Genomic DNA, 22,219 nt, shown 5'->3' with positions numbered 1-22,219 from the left:
GATACTGTTTCTGTCCTTCAAACATATGTCCCGTATTTGCAAGTGTGTTGATAAAGCCTGCGATAGCCCCTCCCTTGTCATTTACCAGTTACTGGCGATTCGCGGTCATCGAGGAGTCATCCCCTGAGCCTGCAGTGTGTCCAGACCTCTCCATTAAATAAAAAGCAAATCAGCAGGGCCTGCAAAGAGGGCTTAGGGGTTAAGAGCGCTTGTTACTCTTGCAGAGAACCTGGTTTGGGTTCCCAGCACCCACATGACAGCTCTTGACTATCAATAAATCCCGTTCTGGGGGCTCTGACACCCTCTTCTGACCTCTAAGAACATTCAAGCAATGAATGTTGTGCACATACATTCATGCACACAAACCACAACACACATAAAATAAATAAAGTTTTAAAACTCAGTGGGCAAATCTAAGCCAGAAAGAAGCGGATTACACCCGATATAACCACTGATTTTTCTGTTAAAGATACTTCAGATATTTTTCCCCCCTGCAGTTTGGACTTTTGGACCCAGTTTGGACCCAGCTCATTGGCCTTTTAAAATATCTATTCAGCTTTCCTCAGGAATGAGTTAGGTAAACTTGACTAAATACTAAACCAACCCCTGGCCCAGCACATCCCTGCATTCTTGCTGATTGCTGGTGATCAAGGAGAGCATGGTGGCTTCCTGCTAAAAAGCAGCTCAAGGAGGGCTGAAGTAGAAGGATCTGTAGGAGAAGACAGCAACAGGACAGGAAAGCTGTCCTCCTGAGCTAAACATTTGCAGGTAACATCTTTACATTTATCAAACAACCATAACAACAGACTGTGAACGCAAAACCCAAAGGCCAGGGCTGGAAGACGGTTTAGCCGAGAAGAGCATTTACTATGCAAGCGTTAGGACGTGGGTTCAAGTCCCCAGCACCATGTAGAAAGCTGGGTGTTCTCATCCAGGCCTGCAGCCCCTGTACTTCGGGGGAGTGGAGGTTGGAGGATGGTTGCGGCTTACTAAAATCAGGATATTTTCAAATTCAGTGAGAGACCCTGCCTGTAAGGAATAAGGTAGAGTGACACAGCCAGACACCTGATGGTCTCCTGCCCTTTATACAGGTGCTTGAGTAGACACACACCCAAAAAAGGGGATGTGATAAGGGGTTATGGAGAGACTGTAGCCTCCCTGGGGACAGAGCAACTCTTGGATATCTCTGGAGTATGTGTGATGTGTATATTATGTGCAGATAAATAATGATAATGAGACTCACAGTTTGATAGTCAACTGTGGACATTAGCTAGCAGAGCTGTTTCTTAACAGATCTGAGCTCAAGGTCTTCGTGTCAGGCTTCATCAACTTGTCCAACACGCTGTCTCGCAGTCTCAGCGTGTAGAAGAGATGAGGGAATATGGTTGGCAGATGATTTGGCCATGGAGGACCATGATGAGGCTCGCTCCCAGGCTCTCTGTGTCGTTTCTTAATGGAAAACAATTTTGGCATTGTCCTAGAACTAACAAATGACATTTTATGACCCAGTGTTCGCCCCGGTCTTTAAGTCAACATGGCAGGGTACTCTGTAGGAAATAAAGAAGTATATAGAAAAGCTGTCCTGTGGCGGGGAAGAGAGCTCGCCGATATAGTATCTGCCAGGGAATCTTCAGGGCCTGAGTTCAGATCTGTAGAACCCACACAAAAAAAAACCAGCAACTGCCGAGCACGCCTGTAAACACAGCGCTGTGAGGGCCAGAGACTGGCAGATCCTAAAGCTCCTCTGCTGGATCAGACACTTGCCAGTCGGTGAGCTTCTGGTTCACTGTCAGATCCTACCTCGAAAAGTAAAGGTAGAGGATGATCAAAACCAGAGTCGCCGTCAGTCCCTCCACACATTCATGCGTCCATGCACACAACTACACTAGCAAGTAGCACACCATACGTGCACACGTGGGCACACTGACTTTTTTTTCAATGACGTCTAAACATTTTTTTTTTTAATGAAAAAGCTTTCCTTCAAGGTACTCGTCACGAAGATGGAAGGGGATGGGATGGAGTATTCCCTTGTCCAAGGCAGAGGTCAGGCCCCTTCACGGGGAGGGCTGTGGTTCATTCATTCTCCCGACAGCACTGCTGTCTCGCTGTGCTATACATTAACCCTTTCACGACTAAATGCTTGCTTCCTTTCTGGACATTTGCTGCAGTGGGCCAAAAAAAAAATCGTCTGCCAGCTGCCCTGGTTTGCTTTTGGTTGCTGTGACGAAGACACTGTCCAGAAGCAACCTGTGGAGGAGGGGGTTTATTTCAGCTCACAGGCTGCCATCCATCCTCTAGGGAAGCCTGTACTGGAACCGAAGGCAGAAACCATGGGAGAATGTTACTTACTGCTTTGCTTTCTCTGGCTTGCTCAGCTACTGTGCCTACACAGCCAAGGCCTGCCGGCTCAGGGTGCATTACACCAGCTCAGGCCCATAGCCCACAGTAGGCTGACCCTCCACATTAGTCAGCAGTCAAGAAAATGCCCATATACTTGCCCACAGGCCGGTCTAATGGAAGCAGTTTCCCTCTTCTTGGGTATGTCTAGGTTAATCTCAAGTTGATTAAACTAACTAGCTCACCAAACCAATAAATGCCACTTTAGCATCCTTCAAAGGGGACCAAAATTCCTTTAGAATACCACATTCATTGACTGTATATGAGTTTTTACCAACAGTAATGTATTTCAGTGTTTCTGAAAGAAATGCTATATTAAAACTCAGTATCTTTTCATTCACCTCCAGCAAATACCTAAGTTACAACATTGTGGTGAGGTGGAAATAAAACAACCATGTTTAAATGATAGTTACTGTATGATTGCATTAAACAGGCTTGGAATTTGCGTATCTTGGTATGTAAATGAAAGACCCTACAAGACTGAGAGAAACTACTCCCTAAGAATTGTAATAGATGTGGTTTTAGTTCCTTCTCTCTCTCTTTCCTGTCACAGTGAGTAAAGCTATCCAAAAAAAAAAAAAAGCCTAAACTTTTAGTACACTTATTTACGTTAACATGTTATCTACATATTTTATATTGGGACCTGGTAGTAATCTTGGTCCCCATAAACATGGATGACATAAAACCGCCTCAATTTTGAAATGATAAATTGTTTCCTAAGGGTAGACTAGGGCCAGAGAAATCCAACTCACTATCACCTCTAATTTATGAAGCACCCTACTGCAGATGGCATTTATATTCTGGAGTGGGGGCTCGCTGCATGAGAACCAAAGCAGAAAACACATAGTAAAAGAAAGAAGCCAACAATAAAAATGTAGCTGTCTTCTTAGTAGTGCGGTGGGATGAGGGCATCGGGAATCAAAGCCCATGTAGAGCAGCAGTACTGTCACACAGAGCCAAGGCATCAAAAGTGGGCCTTTCAAAGTACCTTTTCTAATGAAATCCCTGGGATCTCGGGGACAGGGGTGGGAGGGACCAGTATTTGTTGAGTGCTTCCTAAGTGTCAATCACTTTGCTGACAAGGGGGCTAAACCCTCTCTGTCCACCAAAGACTTAGGTATTGTCTTCCCATCATACATGAGATGGCCAAGGAAGGTTTGTCTACAGTGACCCAACTAGCAAGTAGCAGATTCAGAATCAAGTCAAAAACAAACTCCAAGGCCCATGCTCTGTCCTGATGGGTGTGCTGCTTTCCTGGGAAAAGCTTGGAGAAAGAAAGAAAGAAAGAAAGAAAGAAAGAAAGAAAGAAAGAAAGAAAGAAAGAAAGAAAGAAAGAAAGAAAGAAAGAAGGAAGGAAGGAAGGAAGGAAGGAAGGAAGGAAGGAAGGAAGGAAGGAAGGAAGGAAGGAAGGAAGGAAGGAAGGAGAGAGAGAGAGAGAAAGAGAGAGAGAGAGAAAGAAAGAAAGAAGAAAATCAGAAAAGAGAAGAAGAAAAAAAGCATCATGCTATGTATTTCAGTTTCCAAACTATAGAGAATGAAGCCCATCCCTAGACATCTTCAGATTTTGCTATTGTGATATTCAAGTGTTGGAAGAGCCAGCCTGAAACCTGAAAAAAAAAATGGATTCAGGAGAAGAAGCTGTCAGAATGCTCCTTTGCCCTCCTCCAGCTTTCTGTAATCACTTCAGCTTCAAACGCCGGAGCCAGCCAGACACCCTGTCCATAGCACTCCGCTGAGAAGAGTGGGATGCTGGGTGCACACACTCTCAGCTTCCCCAAAGGAGGTACCACTTCAGTGCCTCGAGTCTCAGAGTCCATAGTGTTCAAGCATTTAAAGAGAAGGACAGGAAAAGTGATTTGACGGAGATGACCCCTTCTCCTTTGTGTGTGGCAGAAACAGGGTTTGCAGCTAAGTGCACGGCCACTGGGGTTTTCCACGAATTCATTTTCTTCTTTTAATGCAGCTAATTCCCAGTGACAATAAAATGTCTGGTAAGCCCCAGTCAGCATCCCTAGGCTTCAAAAACTATTCGAGGGAGATTAGAACAAATGTCAACATTTCTAAATATTTTCCTTCAGTTTTTGCCTGCATGTCTATGTAATTCATTTCTACAATGAGGAAGATCTTTTTTTTTATGTATGTGTGTACGATAAAGATAATTCCATTTCTGGCTTTCAAAAAAACTGGCAAAACACAGAACTGACATCATTTACAGCAGATTAACTAAAGCTTATATAGTGAGGAAAAGAACAAGATGGGATTTTTTTTTCTTTTTTTTTTTAGCCGATGCACTTCCAGTTATAAAACACACTTGCGTGGCCTTTCGCTTCAGCACACACAGACACCTTCGCTCCTCCCGTGCAGACTGCTCTTTGCTATCAAAGAACGTTTAATAAATCAGCCGGTAGAGGTACAGCACAGTTAGTAAGGAGGAGGAGGAGGCGTGTAAGCCTGTCTCCGAATCGCTTAGATCCCTCTAGCCAACAAATGTTTGGATTCCTGTTGTGGAGGCACACCGCTGCGTGCATTAGGAGGGTGGGTGTGTGATCTCTCACAGGGTGGTTTGAAGTAGTCCCGTGATTAATCCTGTAGACCTTGCTGTGGAATGCCAGGCTAAGTGTGTGTGTGTGTGTGTGTGTGTGTGTGTGTGCATTTCCTTGTTGTTTTATCTAGCATAATTACTTTCTAAAACCAATTTGTATTTTAAAATTAAATTGACACGCTCAAACCGTATTGGAGTGGCAGTGGAGTTTTTCTGATTAAGAAGAATAAGATTCTGTCCTTTGTACTTTTTTTTTTTTCATTTCTTTAGTATCACAAAAAACTGTCATTTTATATCAGAGTATGTCAGAGTATGAGCAAGGTACGGTCCGGCTAAGATAATTGTTTTTAAACTCTATACGTTCTGTGCAGTGTACATACAGTGAGTCAATCAAGATTTTAGGGGAAAAAAATTTTCAAAAGTAACTTTTTACTACTGGTGTCGAACAGATTCCGTATCCATTTGAGTTAGATATAACAGTGCTGGGTGAAGAATCTTATTTTTCCTAGATTATCATTAAAGACAAAGCTCCTCCCTAGCTATGGGGGAAATGGCTTCCAAAGTGTCAGCCTACATACTTAAGATCTCATTTGCAATTTGGGAAACTGGAATAAAGAGAGTAAGTTGGTAGCACGGGTGCTCCGGCCTTTGTTTGGTGTAGCCCTGCGGGGAGCCGGCAGAGAGCCGGCCAGTGTGTTTCACACTTTTCTCCCTGCTCCACAGCCTCACGGAGAGGGCACAGCTGCTCAAGAATGTCTTCAAGAAGAACCACGTGAATCTGTACCGCTCCGAGTCCTTACAACAGAACCTGCTTCGTGAGTACTGGAGCTTTTGATTACAACAGACTCTCTGGGCTCTGTGGATCCCAGCCTTCCCCAGAGCAGTGTGCTGGATTTCCATCGTATTAAGCCATAAAATTAACGGTTTAAAATTTTGCAACATCGTGTATATATTTTAAAAAATGGTTTGTTAACAAACCCATGAGCGACATCATCTCCCGGTTAAGAGTGAACTTTAAAATGCTGCTGCCTCCGTGTTCCTCACATCCTTAAATCTTAAAAAGAAACAGTGAGATAAATCTTAACTCTTAAAAGCTGCCTGTGTTGTTATCGTTTCCACTTGAGTAACTTAGCAAGGGTCCCTTCAGCTTTCATGTAACTCGAAGAAACATATATTTTCCCCTTCAAAAATATTTATGCATATTTAGAGTTGGAAGAAGTTATTAGGTATCTCACCCTTTCAACATTTCAAGGACCTGAGAGAGAACATAATATACACTGCCCTATAGTAAGTTTATTGGTGTCGGTAGTATATCTTTTATTTTGTGTTTCCACGTGTAATTTATTTTCCTTTATATATGCTTGTGCTTGGTGCTTTTGGTCTTAATATATCATATATATCAAGGGACCTTTTCCAAAAATGTGATGCCCCTAGGAGTCATCTCCTATTCCCACACCCCCTCTGACCTTGAAAACATCAGTGAGGTTTATACATACACACACACACACATACACAAACACATATATATATATATGTGAGTACACAGGCTTCTCCTCCACTGCTGGCAATCTCTGTGTTTGTCTCCTTCTCCTCCTCAGTGCCATTAATTAACAAGTGACCATGTATCTATTTATAGAGTATAGGGTGGCGTTTCCATCTGCGTGCCCACGGCAGAATAATTTCCTCAAGATGATTACTACGTCCCTCTGTTCACTGACATACTCGTCCAACCTTCTCACTCACTCGCCGCCTATCTAAAACTGTATCCGATGCCATGATCAGATTCTGAACCCTTCCAGTCACAGGGCAGACGGCAGTAGACTTGATGTGTGGCTCAGAGGAGGGAGAGACACTTGACAGCTTCTGCCTAGTCTAATGGGAAGCAGAATTTAGAGGACGCACACTGGCAACTGCCGGTCCTCCCGCTCTCCCTTTTTGCTCTACTCTGTTTGTGTGTTTTCCAGATGTTAAAAATGAGTGGCCCTTGCTTCTGAAGGTGGGAAGTGAGTATCGGTTCTCTCAGAAGAAGGGGAGCAGTCAGAACCGGCGGTGAATTCCCGGTGAGTTCAGGAAGTGACTTCTGTTCTTCCGCTTATTTACAGATGGCTACGCCTTCTCTCAAGATGAAAACGGCATCGTCTCCCAGTCGGAAGTGATCAGAGCCTATGATACCACGAAGCAGAGGCCAGATGAGTGGTGACTGGACGGCCCAAGCAACAGGCCCCTGCTGTGTCTCTGAGGAGAGCTATCACAGTCTAAGGTCATCACTGCATCTGTCGACCAATTCCAGTCTGGTCCACGGGGAGGAGAGAGCGGGTCTGAGCTCATCTCACAGACGGACTTCATGGACGTGAGCACTCTGTGACTTCTGTAACACCATCGCCCTCAGATGACCTCAAGCACCTGCTAAGGCTTTGTAAACCGATGCTGGAAATGACCTTGTATCTTGCCAGAGTGCTTTCTCTAAATGGGGACAGGTCAGTGTTCACAAGCCGTCCCCCAGGGGCTGTAGCTATCAGTTGATTGGCTCAACCACCAGTCAATCAACCGTTTAAAACAACAGCTCCGAAACGGTGTTAAGGGAAGGACTGTTGATATATCCAGATTTTAGGATATGCTGAAAACAAACCAGCGTTTCGCGACTCACCCTCCTGAGCACTTCTAAACAAGGCATTCATACGTGTTTGTGTCAAAAAGTGTCTTGCTAAGTGTTTGCCAAAGACGTTGAGCGTGTGTTTCTCACTCAGTAGTCACCTGCCCAGAAAGTTAAAAGAAAGTTTCCTCACAGCACTGCTGTGCAATCTGCATGCTTGACTCTTAAACCATGAGCGTGACTTGCAAAAACTGAGCATTTCCAGGCATTTGCTACTCAAATCTGTGATGTCGCACCTTCGGCCTTACGACTGCTTCTCTGTCCTTTGTCTTCTTTGTCTGTGCCAGTCGGAGGGATCTGTGTCCGTGTGACCGTTGTTACGAACACTGGCTTTTCCTTTTTTCCAATTGTATTTTCTGTCATCTCTGACGAACTTTAGATGTTCTTCCTAAAAATCTGGCTTCTGTACATCGAGGGATGCCACTTTGTCTTCAGTTTTCCCCTCCTTGAGAAAATTAAGCTTCTGTATTTACGGGGGATCTCCAAAAATATTTGGGATAACCCGGCCGATAATGCATGGGCTTTTTGTCGTGTACATAGGCTCAGCGCTTGTCCTGTGTTCGCCTTGTTCCTCACTGTGTGTCCCCACTGGAGACGATACATGTAGCACAGTTGGTGTGATGGCGACTACCCATATGCTTACACCTGAAAATGATTTCACAGTTCACTCGGCCAGCAGGTCCCAAAACTGAGTCACGTGCTGCTTGTTGGCACGAGAGAGAGACAGGTAACACATTTCCCTCATTTTAAGGAAATCCCTATTTCACTCCAGCCTGTAACCTTACAGTCAATGACCGCTTCTCGTCATGAGCAGGGTTCACTGATGTGTTTTCAAATATGCATTCACTCTAGTTAGTGTGGCATTTCCATGAACTCTCCTGGGGGAAAAATTTGCCTATTTTGCTACCTACAATAAATGATGAAGGGGCTGTTTAAAAACCACAGCCGGTTTTCTACAGTTTTTACAATATTTTTTTCACCTTAAAAGATAAAAAGGGAGTTCTAGTTTTCAGATAACACTTCAGAGATTGAAACAAACTCTTTTTGCCTTCTATCCAAAAGCCTGTTTGCCTTTAAGTGGACTACCAGCAAAAAAGGGACCCTTGAGTGCTTGCAAGAACTAGAAAGAAGGGGATTACTCCAAATTACTCCCATTTACTCATTTACATTAATTCTCCTCCCCCCTTTTTTTATCAGTCTGGATTTAAAATTAGACTGTGTGTCTCTTCCTCCTCTAAATTTGTAGCAAGTTACCAGTGTGTCTCCACATCACCTACAAGGAAGAGGGTCTACACAGTCACATGACTCTAAAGGGAGCAGCGTGGACATACTCCACATCTCAAACCATCCCGTTTAGAGCTTAGATCAAGCGACAGGTGAATCAAACTTCTAGCAGAACCACCCACGTAGAATCTGAGGTGACCTTTCAGATTGTGAGGCTGCGGACTTTAACTGTCTCCCAACTGAATCTAGAGAGTGGGTTTTCCTTAGCCTTCTGGTGGTGACAGTTGAAGTCATACCATAAAAATGAGCGGTTACCCCAAAACGGCTTGCTTCCCTTGGCCCTCGCCAAGTTGTCTGTCTCCAGATTCCTTACCTCAGAACATTGTGAATGAGGACGGAATCTTCTGACGGCCACATGAGCGTCTAAAGCCATCTTTTGATCTTGAATCGTGAATTATTTTGATGGAACTCTTCCACATGAGAACACTCGTGGTTAATCAGTGTGCATCATACCCTGAAATGAGAATCTTGATGCCTTTTTGTCCCTGGATCCTGTGTCAGCCTCTGTGTTTCTTGGGTTGAGGAGAACACTGGGGAGTGTTCTTGGGTGAAACTTGAAATAGAGAATTGCTATTGCAGTGGGTTTATGGAGACTTAATACTCTTGAGTTTTAACCTTCGTCAGCTGGAGGGAAAGGCTCATGGTTTTGCCAGGATTTGAATGACTGCAGTCAGAGTAACTTTAAACCTATGTTTTCCAAAATAAACAACATATAACTGCAATTTAAAAGTTCCCTGAAGGGACTCTGGTAAATGCTGACATGACTGCTTTGTAATGTTTACAATCTAGAAAATACTATTTATAGCAGAAAAGCCTCATTAGTGTATCACTGGAAAGCTGGCGGTTGAGTCATTCAGGTCGGAATATACACAATAGTATAGAGCATGAACTTTCTCTGTGTGTTACATATACATGTAAAAATACATTGCTGTCTCACCCCCTGGACAACGCTATATTATGGAAGGTATTATCAGGAAAGCAGTGTTCTCAGGAACATAGGAAGTCTCACATGGTGACTGTGCCTCTTGGCTGGCACTCCACTCAGTGCTTTGTGTGAGACGGCATCAGCAGCAAAGAGAACTGACTGGCTAGCTCCCTCCCACCCAGGCAGATGAGGGGATGCTGCCAGATAAGGGAGCCATGAACTGTGTTGTTGTTAAAGAGAATCAGTGAGCCCCTTTCCTTTCTAACAGGCGAAATGAATTCTAGAAATGATCAGAATGATGTACTCTCAGTATTTCATTATGCATTTTAATTTTTCCATTCAGTATCCCAGACAGCTGGTGTGATATTCACAGGTTAATTTGTTCTATGCTCAGTACCACACTCATGAGCTGTCATTGGAAAACACCCTTTCAGGAAACGAATGCTAGTTCGAGAGCAATAGATGGCATCTTTTTTAAACAGTATGTAGATATTCTAAAGCTACCTAGTCATCATACAGTTGGTTTGTTATGGTTCCTGGTCTTAAAACTTGTATCATGAAATGAATCTTTACTCTAATAATTAAATTACAAAATGTATCGAGAAAATGCCCCACTCATTGACCACATGTGTGAAATTCCTTGTGTCCATTGCTCACAGGAAGACCAAGTGGCTCCATGCCTATAATGATGGGTATTACAGTGATCTGTAATGATGAGTATTTCTTGACTACATATCACAGTCTGATTTTTCTCACAATAAAATAAAACACTTGTGAAACTTCGTTATACTTTTCAGTTAACCTTCAGTAGCTCTGAAAATGGAATGTAAGTTAAATTTTAAGAAAAGGAAATAAATGCTTTTCATGTTTCATATTGATCTTTTTTCTGTAGGAGAACAACTGTTTGAGTTTTTTGTTCTGTGTGTGTGTTTGTTTGTTTTGGTTTTTTGATAAGTTTTATTATGATTTGCATGAACTAATAAAGTGATCCAGCCAAATGTGTGGCTTTTGTGTAAATCTCAGTATTTATTTCTGTCTTGTAAAACTTTATCATGGCCTAACTAGTATTCAATATTCATTGGACAAATTAATTGGTCCTCCACACAACTTTTTTTTAATGGTTATTTCACAAGTTTCAACAAATTCAATTGATTTTTTTTATTAGCTGAATCTTCTGTTCAGCTTGCCTCCAACAACTTTTCTTTAGAAAGTTCATGAAACCTCTCAGCAGCAAGAAGAAAGGTTAATTGCATATATGCATACTTGAAATAACAGCAAATTTCCATAGGCAAGTCTGCTATGGCAAAGATGTGAGCAGAATTTTTTTTTTATTATTATTCCCAGTCATAGACTAGAAGCCATAAATGCAGTGAGAGCTGTTTGTTGCTACCCTCTTCAAGCTTCATTTTTCACTTTTTCAAGTGTATTAAGTTAAAGTAAGAAGGCAGCCTTGGAAGGCAGCTATGAAAAGCTGTGGTCTGCATTAAAGATAAAATAGATGTTCAGCTCCATGGAAAAGCCATTTTTGCCGAAACTGCTGTAAAGACTGACGCTGCATGAGTGGAGAGTGTCGAATCTGTGCTTATAGTGTTTCTCTCAGGTTTGTGTATCTTGATGTTTGATGCACTGTGTTTTATAGTTACTACCGTTGAGTAAAATCCATTTCTAGGCACTGTTATGTGTCATTGGCCTTTTGTGAATGTGCATGTTTTAAACTGCAAATTTTAAACATTTTGTCCTCAAATTGTTATTTAAAATAAAATAAACTTTACCATTACATAAAGGAACTGGCTAAGGTTTTGATTGCTACTTTTAGAAATTATGTTGCTTTATAAAGTGTTCAAGCCACAGTAGCTATAGTATGAGATGGCGTATCTGATAGCTTAACACTTTGCTTACAGCTGTATTTAATTCACTTAATTTGGCTAAATGAAATAGAGAATTGGCCCTAATTTGATAAGAGGGTACTTTGTGTAATTAACACAAAAATATACTTTGGAAAGTACTGTATTTCAATTTTATTGTTTAGAAATGTCTCCCAGGTGTCTCTGCATTTTAAATCAGCTTGCCAGTAAACAGTTCACTTGGGTCTCTGTCCTTTTGTGTTAGATTTTTTAAGCCCACATAGAGAGAGAGAGAGGGCCAAGTTTAGCCAACAACATTTGGAGGAAGTAACTATGAAATAACAAAATGGGCCAAAAGTACATGAAAGCACCAGAAATAAGGATCTTTTTTTTACTTTTCCAGAAGTAAGCATCCTTTAGTAAACGCCCACCGAACGAAGATGCAGTTTGGTAAACTGCTAGGAGGGCATGTCCCATCAAAAAGGATCTGATTTGATTACACTGTGGCCGTGTCTGTTTAGCTGTTGGGAGCCTCTGTTCGCTCCACAGACTTCTCACAGCACCTGGTGGTAGGTCGTCGCTCAAAGCCCCAGTAAAGCAGTTTAGGGAGAAGTTTCCTTTGAGTTCTATTCTATTTCGCACTCAGCTGCCATCTCCCTTTAAAAAGAAAAAAAAATTGCATGTATATGTGTGTGTTTGTGTGTGTGTTGTTCCTCACACCTTGACTTAAGATGCCATCTGCCGTTACCACAGGCAACAGCAAATTTGAAATATGCCCTCATAAACTCAATACGTCAGCCCTGTGTAAAGTCTGTTTTCCCATGCTTACAGCATGGCTTACCTAAGGCTACCATTGCTAACATAGCTACCTCGATTTAGTGAAGAAAGCCTTACGAACCTGGATAATTTCACAAGTAAGCTCATAAAAAAAAAAATGTTGGAAAATATGAAATACTTTGTAACATTTGGTCTTTATTACCTCCAAGTACAAACTGGGTAGTTAGCAGTTGAAAGAAACACTGTCAAAATAATTTCACTCATAATGAATGTCTAATTGCAATTTTTAAATAACCAGGTACATAAATATATGTTAACACTTCTCTCCCTTAATAACTTAACATGTCTATAAATTATTTTTCCTAAACATTTATGAAAATTTTCCTGTGAGTCAGGTCAATCTGATGATGATACATGCAGCTCCTCACACCAAAAAAGAATAAGCAGGTGGAAAAAAAAACCTATTCATTTGGACAATTAAAAATATAATCGGTTAACTTTGGAATGGATAATAAATAAATAAATAGATAGACAGACAGACAGACAGATAAATTTTAAAGCAAGATTACTCCATTAGTTCTGTTTTCCAAAGTATATGATAAAATGAATGCACAGCCCATGCAGTGGTTTGGGCCTACGTGTTAAAGGCATAGTCCACCTACTGCTGGGAGGTGGGGCCTAGCGAAAGATGTTTGGAAACAGGCCTGAAAAGGCAGATGACCCTGTCCATTCCTCAGTCCTGCTTTTCCCCTTGGCTCCTTAAGATGAAGCTTCGTTCCCTACATGTTCTTGCTCTGATGTGCTGCCTCATCACGAGCCCAGAGCGAATAAAACCTCCAAAACCGTGAGCCCAAATAAACCTTTTTATATTCTGAAGTAGAATCTCTACAGTTTTTGTTACAGTGCTGGAAAGCTGACTGACAGCAGCCATGGCATTCCACATGCCGGAGCAATAACAAGCAATGACAGGAATCCGGCCACGTGTCAAGAGGTCATGAGTTATCAAGATACTATTCTCTGTTCTCTGTCCCCAGTCAATGGTGCCTGCTGTCAGTGAAGGTGAAACAAATGGCCCAAAGACTCTTTAAAGCAAGAGCCATAAAACTAACCAGACATGAAGCTCAAATGCCAAAGCATGCCCTAGAGTCTCCTCTTCCTCACATGTAAAAGGGGAAATGTATATCTTCTCATATTTCTTTTCATGCTTTATCTCATGTTCTCATAATGTAGCACAGGCTACATATCTATTAGGACCCGGATAATATAGAATATATTTGACACTTTGTGACTAGTCCCTTCTCCCACCCCCGGTGGATTTTCGGAGAAATATTTTGGTTGTTTTCCTAAGAAATCTGGGCCATCTAGGCTGGCTGTCATAAAGAACATAGAGCTGCAAAGCTGACCTCCCAGGACACAAATCTTAACTCTCTTATCTTTGTCCTGGGACATACTATTTAGCCTTGTGCTGTGATTTCTCCATCTGCAAGGCAAGCATATAACAGTCCTACTTGAGATGAAAGACCCTCTGAAAATTCAACAACATAGTGTAGAAAGTTCTTGATGAATACACGGTGCTTGGTGACTCTAGTCACAGGAACACGCAGATTTCACAAAGGCTCAAATCCTTTGTGAAAACAATAAAATCCTCCGCTGGACAACTTACCACTGTATTTTGTAGTGGTGGCATATAGTGAGCATGATCTCAGGGGTTTCAGATGAATCGACCCTTCATGTCTAATTGTCCAAAAATGAAGATGTGAGCAATTCACGCTCTCTTATAAAATCTTTCAAAGCTGCCACTTGCTTGTCCAGCCATGTTAATGTTCAAGAGTTCTAATTTATCCCCGGATGTTCCTGGTTCTTTTTTCCTTCATAGTTCTTCTTGCCTCTTAATTCCATCACTCCTCCCTACTGGCCCCTGCTAGTCTTCCTCACCAAAACCCTCCACATATTTTTCACAGCTCGTGTCCCTCATCAGGCCCTCAGTACGCTTATAATACCCTCTTTCCGTGTATCCTGCATTCCTGTCATGGCCACAGTTATGGTGCATTCTAAGTACTGGCTATAGACTCACCTTCCCCTCGCTCACTGTGAGCTCCAGGGAGAAGAAACAATAGCCAGTCTCCATTTTCTTTCTATTTGCATGGGTATGTGTGGTGTTTGTACACGTGTGGATGTGTGTTTGTGGGGGTACATTTGCATTAAACTCTGCACGTGGAAGCTTAAGGCTTATGTCAGGAGTCTTCCTTGATGGCCCTCTGCCTAATTCATTGAGGCAGGGTCCCTCAGTTGAACCTAGAGCCTGCTGACTTAGTTAGTCTAGCTCACCAGCTTGCCAGGGATCCCCTGTCTTCAGCTTCCAGGGGAAGCTAGAAATACAAAGCTGCTGTCATCAATCAGCATTTACACGGATGCTAAGGAGCCAAACTCAGGCCCTCAAACTTGTACAGGCCCTTCACCCACCGAGCTCTGCCGCCCCCAGCCATGCCCTAACGGTACTTTTTTGTGAAAGCACCTTCGTCTCATCTTAATAACTAGTTACCTCGATTTGACCAGTGATGAAGAGGAGTCACTTCTGGAAGCAGAAATGCATTTAGTTCCACTTGGTGTTCTCAACCCCTCACAAAGGGCCAAATGTGATTCAAAGGCTTGTTGAATGAGACATGCCTAAAGATTACCATAGGATGGCTTTATTATGATAAGACCAGAAACAACATTAGCAGCCACTTTGCTTCCAAAGAGAAGACTTGTTCAAAGATACATTTTGTGTCAGCAAGTACTTGAGCATTGATTTGGTTCAGTGTCACTGAATGCCACATTACAGTAAGTTACGTACACAATGTCATCCTAATTTTAAATACTAATGGCCCAGCTGATTGATTAGAGAATCCTGCAGCAGCACAGAACTCTAGATGTGAGTACTCCTTGAATCTCAGAAAGAAAGTGTTCTGTTCTCCACGGCAGCAGGAAACGGAAAGTGCAGCCACTGGCCACTGGCTGCCTGGCAGTCAGTCCTTGGCATGGGAGGGACATTTCCACCCTCTAGCAGACACTGGGGAACGGAACACGGGAAGGTGAAATTGGCTTAGTCACCTCTGTGTGACTCTGCATAAGGGACTGGCATCAGGGTCCTTCATAATCTGCCAAAGTTCTCTCTCTCTCTCTCTCTCTCTCTCTCTCTCTCTCTCTCAATCTCTCTCTCTCCCTCACACTCTTTTGCTCTCCTGCTCTCATCTTTGCTCTCTCGTGCTCTCTCTCCCCCTCCCTCATTAGAGCACTGAATGAGTTTGTTTTACTTATAGGTATATTACGCATGAAATTCATTTTGACAGTTAAAGAGATTACAAAATAAATGTTCACTGCACTCAGTAGGGTCAAGAATCAGCATATTAAAGTAGGGTGTGACATCACACAACCATAACCCCAGTACGGGGTGGGGGGCGGGCACTGAGGCGGCAGGATCATGAGTTCTAGACTAGCCTTACTCTGTAAGGACACTCTATCTCAAAGAAGAAACTAAATAAATGTCAAAGCAGATGTCACCCTGGTGTTTGACAACTCCAGTACTCACAATCTGGAGAGATTTGAACACGTTACTCCATTACTCTCTGCCTCCATTTCCAAGTCTGTAAGATGGCAACCATAAGACCTGTTGTTAGAGTTGTTTGGAGGATGGAGTAAGTTAACCCACAACTGCCCAGCACTGTGCTTGCCTCGTGCTAGGAACTCGGCAGAAGTGAACTTAGAACTGTCCAAGAAAGAGTACAGAGCAAATGTAACTCCAGCCGGGCTGATGGTACAGTGGTGCGGCTTCAAGCAGTCTTAAAGATTTGCTCTTTACATTCAGCTGCCTCTTTTGTTGTCATGTTGTGTTGTTTTGTTTTTTTCGTGGTCTTGAATACTTGGGAGAAAGACCACATTTGCATGTGATAGAAAGAAGAGACTAGAAGTTGGCACCACTCTGACTTCATGGCAAAGAATAATTAATGCCTTCGAACTGGTCTCCTCCAATCCTCAACTGGAAAACAAGGAGGCAGATTAACCCTCCCAGGGCAGAATTCTATCTCTGTTGACTTTGGGCCACACTACTGAAGGTGATATATGATGTCTGAATTCCCATACGCTGGGCTCTCAAGCTGCACCGCCAGGGGTAGGTAATGGTGAAGGAGAAGTGGCCTATGGGGACTCAAAGGAACTGGTAGCCAGCAAGGTGTCTTGCCCGAGCAAGGCTGGCCTGATCCCAAGGTAGGACAGGGCTCACATCTTTCACGTGCTACGAAAATCCTGAACTTCCTATGAAAATTGTCTGGATGTCCAAACTCTTCAGGCCAAGTTACGTGCATATGTGAGGACGACAGAAAGACTGTTTTCCAAGGTCTCTATAAAAACTGTCCTCTGCTGCTTTCATAAGCCCAATGAAGACAATGTTTCCCTTAATTTTGGAGGATAGAGTGTGGGATAATGATATTTCCTCTTTATAGAAAGCAAAGAATTGTCACTAAGAGTATAAAATGAAAAATTTTGACTTGAAAATTTCAAATAAAGCCCAGGAAACAAGAGAAATTTATTTATTTTTTCTAGCCTGGCCCGTATGTGCAGTCATCAGACATCAAAACACAGTGGCAAATAAAATGTAGAATGCTTGATGATGACACTAACAGCTGGCCTTCAACTTCCACAGAAGTTACAGTGCATCTTCTAAATAATTAGTGCTGTCAATTTGGTAAGTAAATTAAATTACAGTTCTTCACATTTATATATAACCTCTTTATACAAATACATGTTTTAAGACCCAATTGTCCAACTTTCACTTTAAACACTAATATTGCTGAACAACAACGACAAAAAAGTCTACAATAAATATTCCCTCAGGTTGGTGGGGGAAGTGCTTTCACACAGAATCTGTGTCACAACAAATGTCTGAGCATATATTTAAAACTTTAAGCTTCCCATGTGATTACTGAAACCTTATGTTTTGGAAAAAGAAAACTTGTATTTTAAACAAAATTTGTTGTTAATCTGAGAAGTGAATGTTCTCATCATACTAGTATTACTTACAGTTAGGTCGCTCCCAAAAGTATAAATAGGCAGTTCACTGCCCCCTCAGGTTTACTTAACAGTTAATTTTTAAGTGCACCTTTATAATTACAATTAAGTGTATGTTCTTCCTTATTAAAGTATATTTGTACTATAATTCAACCAACACAGGAAAAGGAACACGGGGCAGGGCACTGTTCTACAAAGGATAGCTGAATTGTCCAGTAAGTTTTTTTGTTTTTTGTTTTTTGTTTTTTTTTTTACTTCAATTTGCTAACTGAACATCAGACTGCTGGATGCTTTAGCAAAAGGAGAATAAGCTGTCATGTTCATCAAGTTTGCAAAGTCAGACCTCCTGTCATTGCAGTGAAGGATCTCAAGACAAAAAAAAAAAAGTGCTGTATCTTTCTAGACCTCTCTTCAACGATGCTGACGGGTTACCCCAAATCTCCTCGGAACTGAGCGTGGGTTAGCCAAGACAGCAACACTCCACCTGGCTGCCATTTCACTGTGTGGCCTGTTCAACGCCCCATCAACTAGAGCTGAAATCTGGACAGCTCTTCCCAGGTAATGGGGGCTCTTGCTGGAGAGGGTATGCAAAATATTGGGGTGACACCAGGAAACCGGATGGCTGGGTTAGGTGTATGGCATGGCCAGTGGTGTAAGGTGGGGGTGACGAGGGCACCAGGCAGCCTGGCTCAGCCCTGGCAAAGGAGAATCTTCGGACAGAGCCTCCTGTGGAGCTGGAGCTGGTGGCCGTGCTGGACTGCCTGGAAGGCGCTCTGAGGCTGCTGGAGGTGAGGATCATGGGCAAGGTCTCTGTCTGGTAGCTGCGGAGGGAGAAGCGGATTGGCTGCTGGGAGGGTTCCTTGGGCCTCAGACAGGTGCAACAATAGATAGCCACTAAAGAGCCCAAGATGATGAAGGCGATGAAGATGGAGCCGACGATCAGGAAGGGGACGTAGACAGGCTCTGCAAGGCAAAAACAGACATGCGTGAACGCTAGGTAAAAGTCGCTCAAACCCTAGCCTCTGCTTTAGCATCTTAGAGATGGGAGGCAGAGGCTCATTATGGCTACTTCAGTCAGCTCAGTTTCTCAGAGCTTGTGACTGGCAACCTGCAAAGCATGAGCGATGATGATGACTGACTGTTCTTGCAGGGAGGGAGCAAACTGAGGCGGTGGCCTCTGTTAGCAATTAGCCATTATACTGAACATCTGGAAGTCAGAAAGTCTATTGTCCTATTTGTGCACTGAAAGGAGAGGAGACTTTTTTTGGGGGGGGGTCACCAGGCATATGCATTTAAATCTAGGTCTTAGGAGTTTTATCACGATGGGACACTTAAAGGCCTAACCCATCTTCTAGACTGACAATCTGTCTCCTGTCCAAATGTTTCCAGTCTAGGCAACATAGAATCAGGCCTGAGCGAAGCCCCACGGTGTTAGGACGCTCTGGAAAGAGCAGTATAAAGCAATCCACAGTGAGCCCCAGTCCCGACTCCAGGTGTCCTATCTCTGAGTCTTCATTCCCACCCACAGAAAGAACAACCTGTACTTCTTAGTGTTGGAGAACCAGACTTTTTCTAAGAAATAAGACTTGCCCAGTGGTATCAGGGCTAGTGTCCTGGTCTCACCCCTGTGTTTAAAAAAAAAAAAAAAAAGCAGCTCTGAGATGCAGCCCCTCCAGCTTATGGGCGGCAGACAACACACCTGGGTTCACTGAGGCCATCATACCCGGCCCTCTGTATCAGGTTCAGCTTCTACCACGGAGGCCACGTGAGACGAGCCTCCCTCTTACCCAGATATAAACACATATCAGAGAGCTCTCTACTTTTCCCAAGTCTCAGCCAGGGAGCGGCGGGTACCAGTCACCGGTGGGCTGCTAAGTGTGAGTTCTTCAGCCTCCCCTGTGCCCCCCTGGGTGAGTACCTGTGTGTGTACCGGGCCGGTGAAGTTGGGCTGCACTCCTGCGCAGCGCGCCCAGAGGTTGTATGTTAGTTTCATCAATAAACTGACTCCCGGATGGCAATGCGCCCATTTTAAATTCCAGCGGTGGCCCGGCCAAGTTAAGCCACCAGAGGTTAGACTGCTGGCAGGAGACAAAGCCACTGTCCATCTGGTTTGGCCCGATCTCAGACTCAGCAAATGGGGTGAGAGTTCCAATCCTCTGCTCTCTTTTTTTGCGCACCCCCCACCCACCCACCCCTGGAGGCTGTCTTAACCCTGCCTAGAGGTACAGAGAAGTCTAGTTTTCTAACAGGCCAGGAGGGCCCAGAGTTCCTGCTTTCTACCAAACAGTCTAGAAACTGCTTCCCAGATCCTCAGGACTGGGCATTTTGATATCTTCCCCACCACCACCAAAATTAAACGCTGAGACGCTGACCCCTTTCCTCTGGGTTGTGGTTTGGAGGATGAGACCCGAATGACCTCTCCTGCCTCTCTCGCCCTGCTTCCTGGGGATCAGAGTAGGTGCTGGCTCCTCCAGGCCGCTGCCTCGCAGTCCTGGGGAGCCACGGGCCCTTGGCTCGGCACACTTCTCGGGTTTCCTGGCAGTAAAACCATCGCCTTGAGCTGTAAAAGGTTTCCCCCGATGTTCCAATTCAAGTGGAAAACTTTTTTTTTTTCAAGGTGTAAATTTCCTCTGCTGGGGTCGTGATTTATTCACCTCTTAAGTGAGCAAGTGAGCAGAAATCTGACCCGTGTTTTCCGCTGTGAGAACAGGGGGCCTGAGGAAGCCCTGTGACCCTGAATTTTAAATCCTCACCTCGAAGACTTGGGTGTTTCTGAAAAGCGTGACAATAGGGGGTGGGCCAAAGAGGGTAATTCGATGCAGAGAAATGAAAGGAAGTAGGAAGAGTGACGAAACCGCCACCACTCGACAAAAGGGGAGGAAAAAAAAAAAAGCGGTCAGAGGACTGTACTTGGGCTCTGGACCAGAGTCGAGTTCCCTGGGACCCGCACTTCCGGGACTCCCAAAGTGACCGGAGCGTCCAGGAAACCTAACCTGGCTCCAGCAGCCTTCCCCAGAAACACCAGGTGCAAGGCAGCCCTGCGACCCCTAGCAAACCTTCTTTGGGGGGACCACGTGCAGCTGGGACTCAGACTGCAAATCGATGGGACCCCCTGACCTGAAATGCGGTCACCCACTCTCCCCTCGACCCCCGACCCCAGACTCAGAGGTGACTATTCTGCTCCCCGCGCTAGTAAGGCGTGCCGGGTGGGTGGGCGAGGCCCCGTCCTCCCGGGGGCGCCCCACTTACGCGCGGTGATGCCGGGATGCTCCAGCTCCCCGCGGTCATTGGTGCATCCGCCCTGCTCCAACCTGGCGTCGGCGGCGGCGCAGCAGTAGCGCAGCGCGCACGAGCCGCAGCAGATGGTGGCGTCCCGCGTGTCGAAGTCCTCGGGGCACTGGAACCCCTCGTGGTAGTTGCCCTGGGCGTCCACCCAGCCGTGGCAGTATTCCCCGGGCTGCTGGGCGCCCGCCAGGCCCCAGCGCAGCGAGCCCACGAGGACGCAGAGCACCAGCAGCGCCCCCATCGCCGCCCCGGCGCCCGGTGGCGGCTGGAGAGCCGGAGGGCGGAGCCGAGACTCCGGGGACCACGGTTCCGCCTCCCCCGAGCGGCCGGCTGAGCCCGCGACCGGACACACGCTCCTCCTGGCTCAGCAGCGGCCGGGCAGGGGGCGAGGGCTGCGCCGCGGACTCCGCTGGCCCGAGGACGGCATGGTGCTAGGGGATGGAGAGGAGGGGACCGGGGCGCGCGGGAGGCCACCGCCGAGGCTGCCACCGCCTCGGGCCAGGCTCATGGCGCTAAGGAGCACCGGGGCCCGGGCCGCCTCCTACCCCGCTTCCCTCGGAGGGCCGTCGGGCCCCGGACGACCAAGCCCCGAGCCGGGCAGCGTCCCGATCGCGGGCCGTCGCCAGGTCCACCCGACGGAGCCTGGAGCTCAGCGCGGCTCTCCAACGTGCAGGTCCCGGGGAGCCGCGGCTAGTTCAGCGCCCGCCCCCGGGTGTCACGCGGGCGAGCCCCCCGCCAAGTGCAGAGGACCCCGGGGTGGCTGACAGCTCCGCCTGCGGGGCGCCCCTTAAAAAAGGCCGAGGGAGGAGGAGACGCGCGGGGAAGGAGCGTCCGCCCTCCGGGCCTGCCGGGGGAGCTAATCGCAGCGGGCGCCCCGAGGTGCGGCGTGGCGCACGCCCGCGGGTCCCCGCCGCTCTCCCCGCCGCCCCCACCCACGGCGCTCCCCTGGGACTTGGCGGTGACCCCGAGTGGGGCCAGTCCCCGCCCACCCCCGCCTCCCACCTAGCTGTCACGTTGGCCCTCTTGAGTTCCGCCGCTTCAACTTGAGTGTTCCGCACAGACCCGCTTTGTTCCCGGACCCCTCCGGTTCTGAGATTCGTTCCGTCCCCCCTCCCCACCCTCCCACCCCCCTGTAACCTGATTTTTTTTTTTTTTTTTTTTTTTTTAGGGTCACCGACGTTTTGCGCCACGCTCTCACTGCCCTGCCCCTCCCTTTCCAGTTTGCACAAGTTCACTCTCAACCCGCACCGCGGAGCCGGCGCCGGGGAGGACCCGGGTCAGCTCCGCCAGCCGCACTTCAAAGGCCAGGGCTTTCGGGGGTTTCGCGCCCGCGAAGGAAATAAAAGAGCAGAATTAATGATAATCGAGCCTAACTGAACTTCTGTCGGGGCAAAGGAACACATTTGTTTAAATGATGCGTCCCCCGGGGGCTGTTTGCAGGGGCAGGCTCCTCCAGCCGAGAGAGA

General features: G+C 45.6%; 2 protein-coding genes across 4 annotated transcripts in view; one reads left to right on the top strand and one right to left on the bottom strand.

Annotated features, from left to right (window-relative positions):
- The window catches only part of Atp8a1 (ATPase phospholipid transporting 8A1), a 215,914-nt gene extending 204,326 nt beyond the window's left edge, over window positions 1–11,588 (top strand). For all 3 annotated transcript variants that reach the window (XM_021654950.2, XM_021654952.2, XM_021654951.2), the window contains 2 exons: window positions 5,663–5,754; window positions 7,042–11,588. In XM_021654950.2, coding sequence (XP_021510625.1) covers window positions 5,663–5,754; window positions 7,042–7,139 — 190 coding nt within the window. In that variant the 3' untranslated portion in view covers window positions 7,140–11,588. The remainder of the gene's footprint in view (window positions 1–5,662; window positions 5,755–7,041) is intronic.
- Window positions 11,589–16,865: 5,277 nt separating this feature from the next.
- Shisa3 (shisa family member 3) lies at window positions 16,866–21,672 on the bottom strand. Its single transcript, XM_021654953.2, has 2 exons — window positions 20,718–21,672; window positions 16,866–18,431 (listed from the first exon to the last, which is right to left on the bottom strand). Exons 1-2 carry the CDS (start codon window positions 20,992–20,994, stop codon window positions 17,992–17,994), a joined length of 717 nt encoding a protein of 238 aa, XP_021510628.2. The 5' UTR covers window positions 20,995–21,672; the 3' UTR covers window positions 16,866–17,991.
- Between the last annotated feature and the right edge of the window lie 547 nt (window positions 21,673–22,219).

This window comes from Meriones unguiculatus, chromosome 3, assembly GCF_030254825.1.
Source record: "Meriones unguiculatus strain TT.TT164.6M chromosome 3, Bangor_MerUng_6.1, whole genome shotgun sequence".
In the NCBI taxonomy this organism is placed as follows: domain Eukaryota; kingdom Metazoa; phylum Chordata; class Mammalia; order Rodentia; family Muridae; genus Meriones; species Meriones unguiculatus.
The sequence above is the reverse complement of the archived record's forward strand: the minus strand, read 5'-3'. Positions and strand labels throughout refer to the sequence as shown.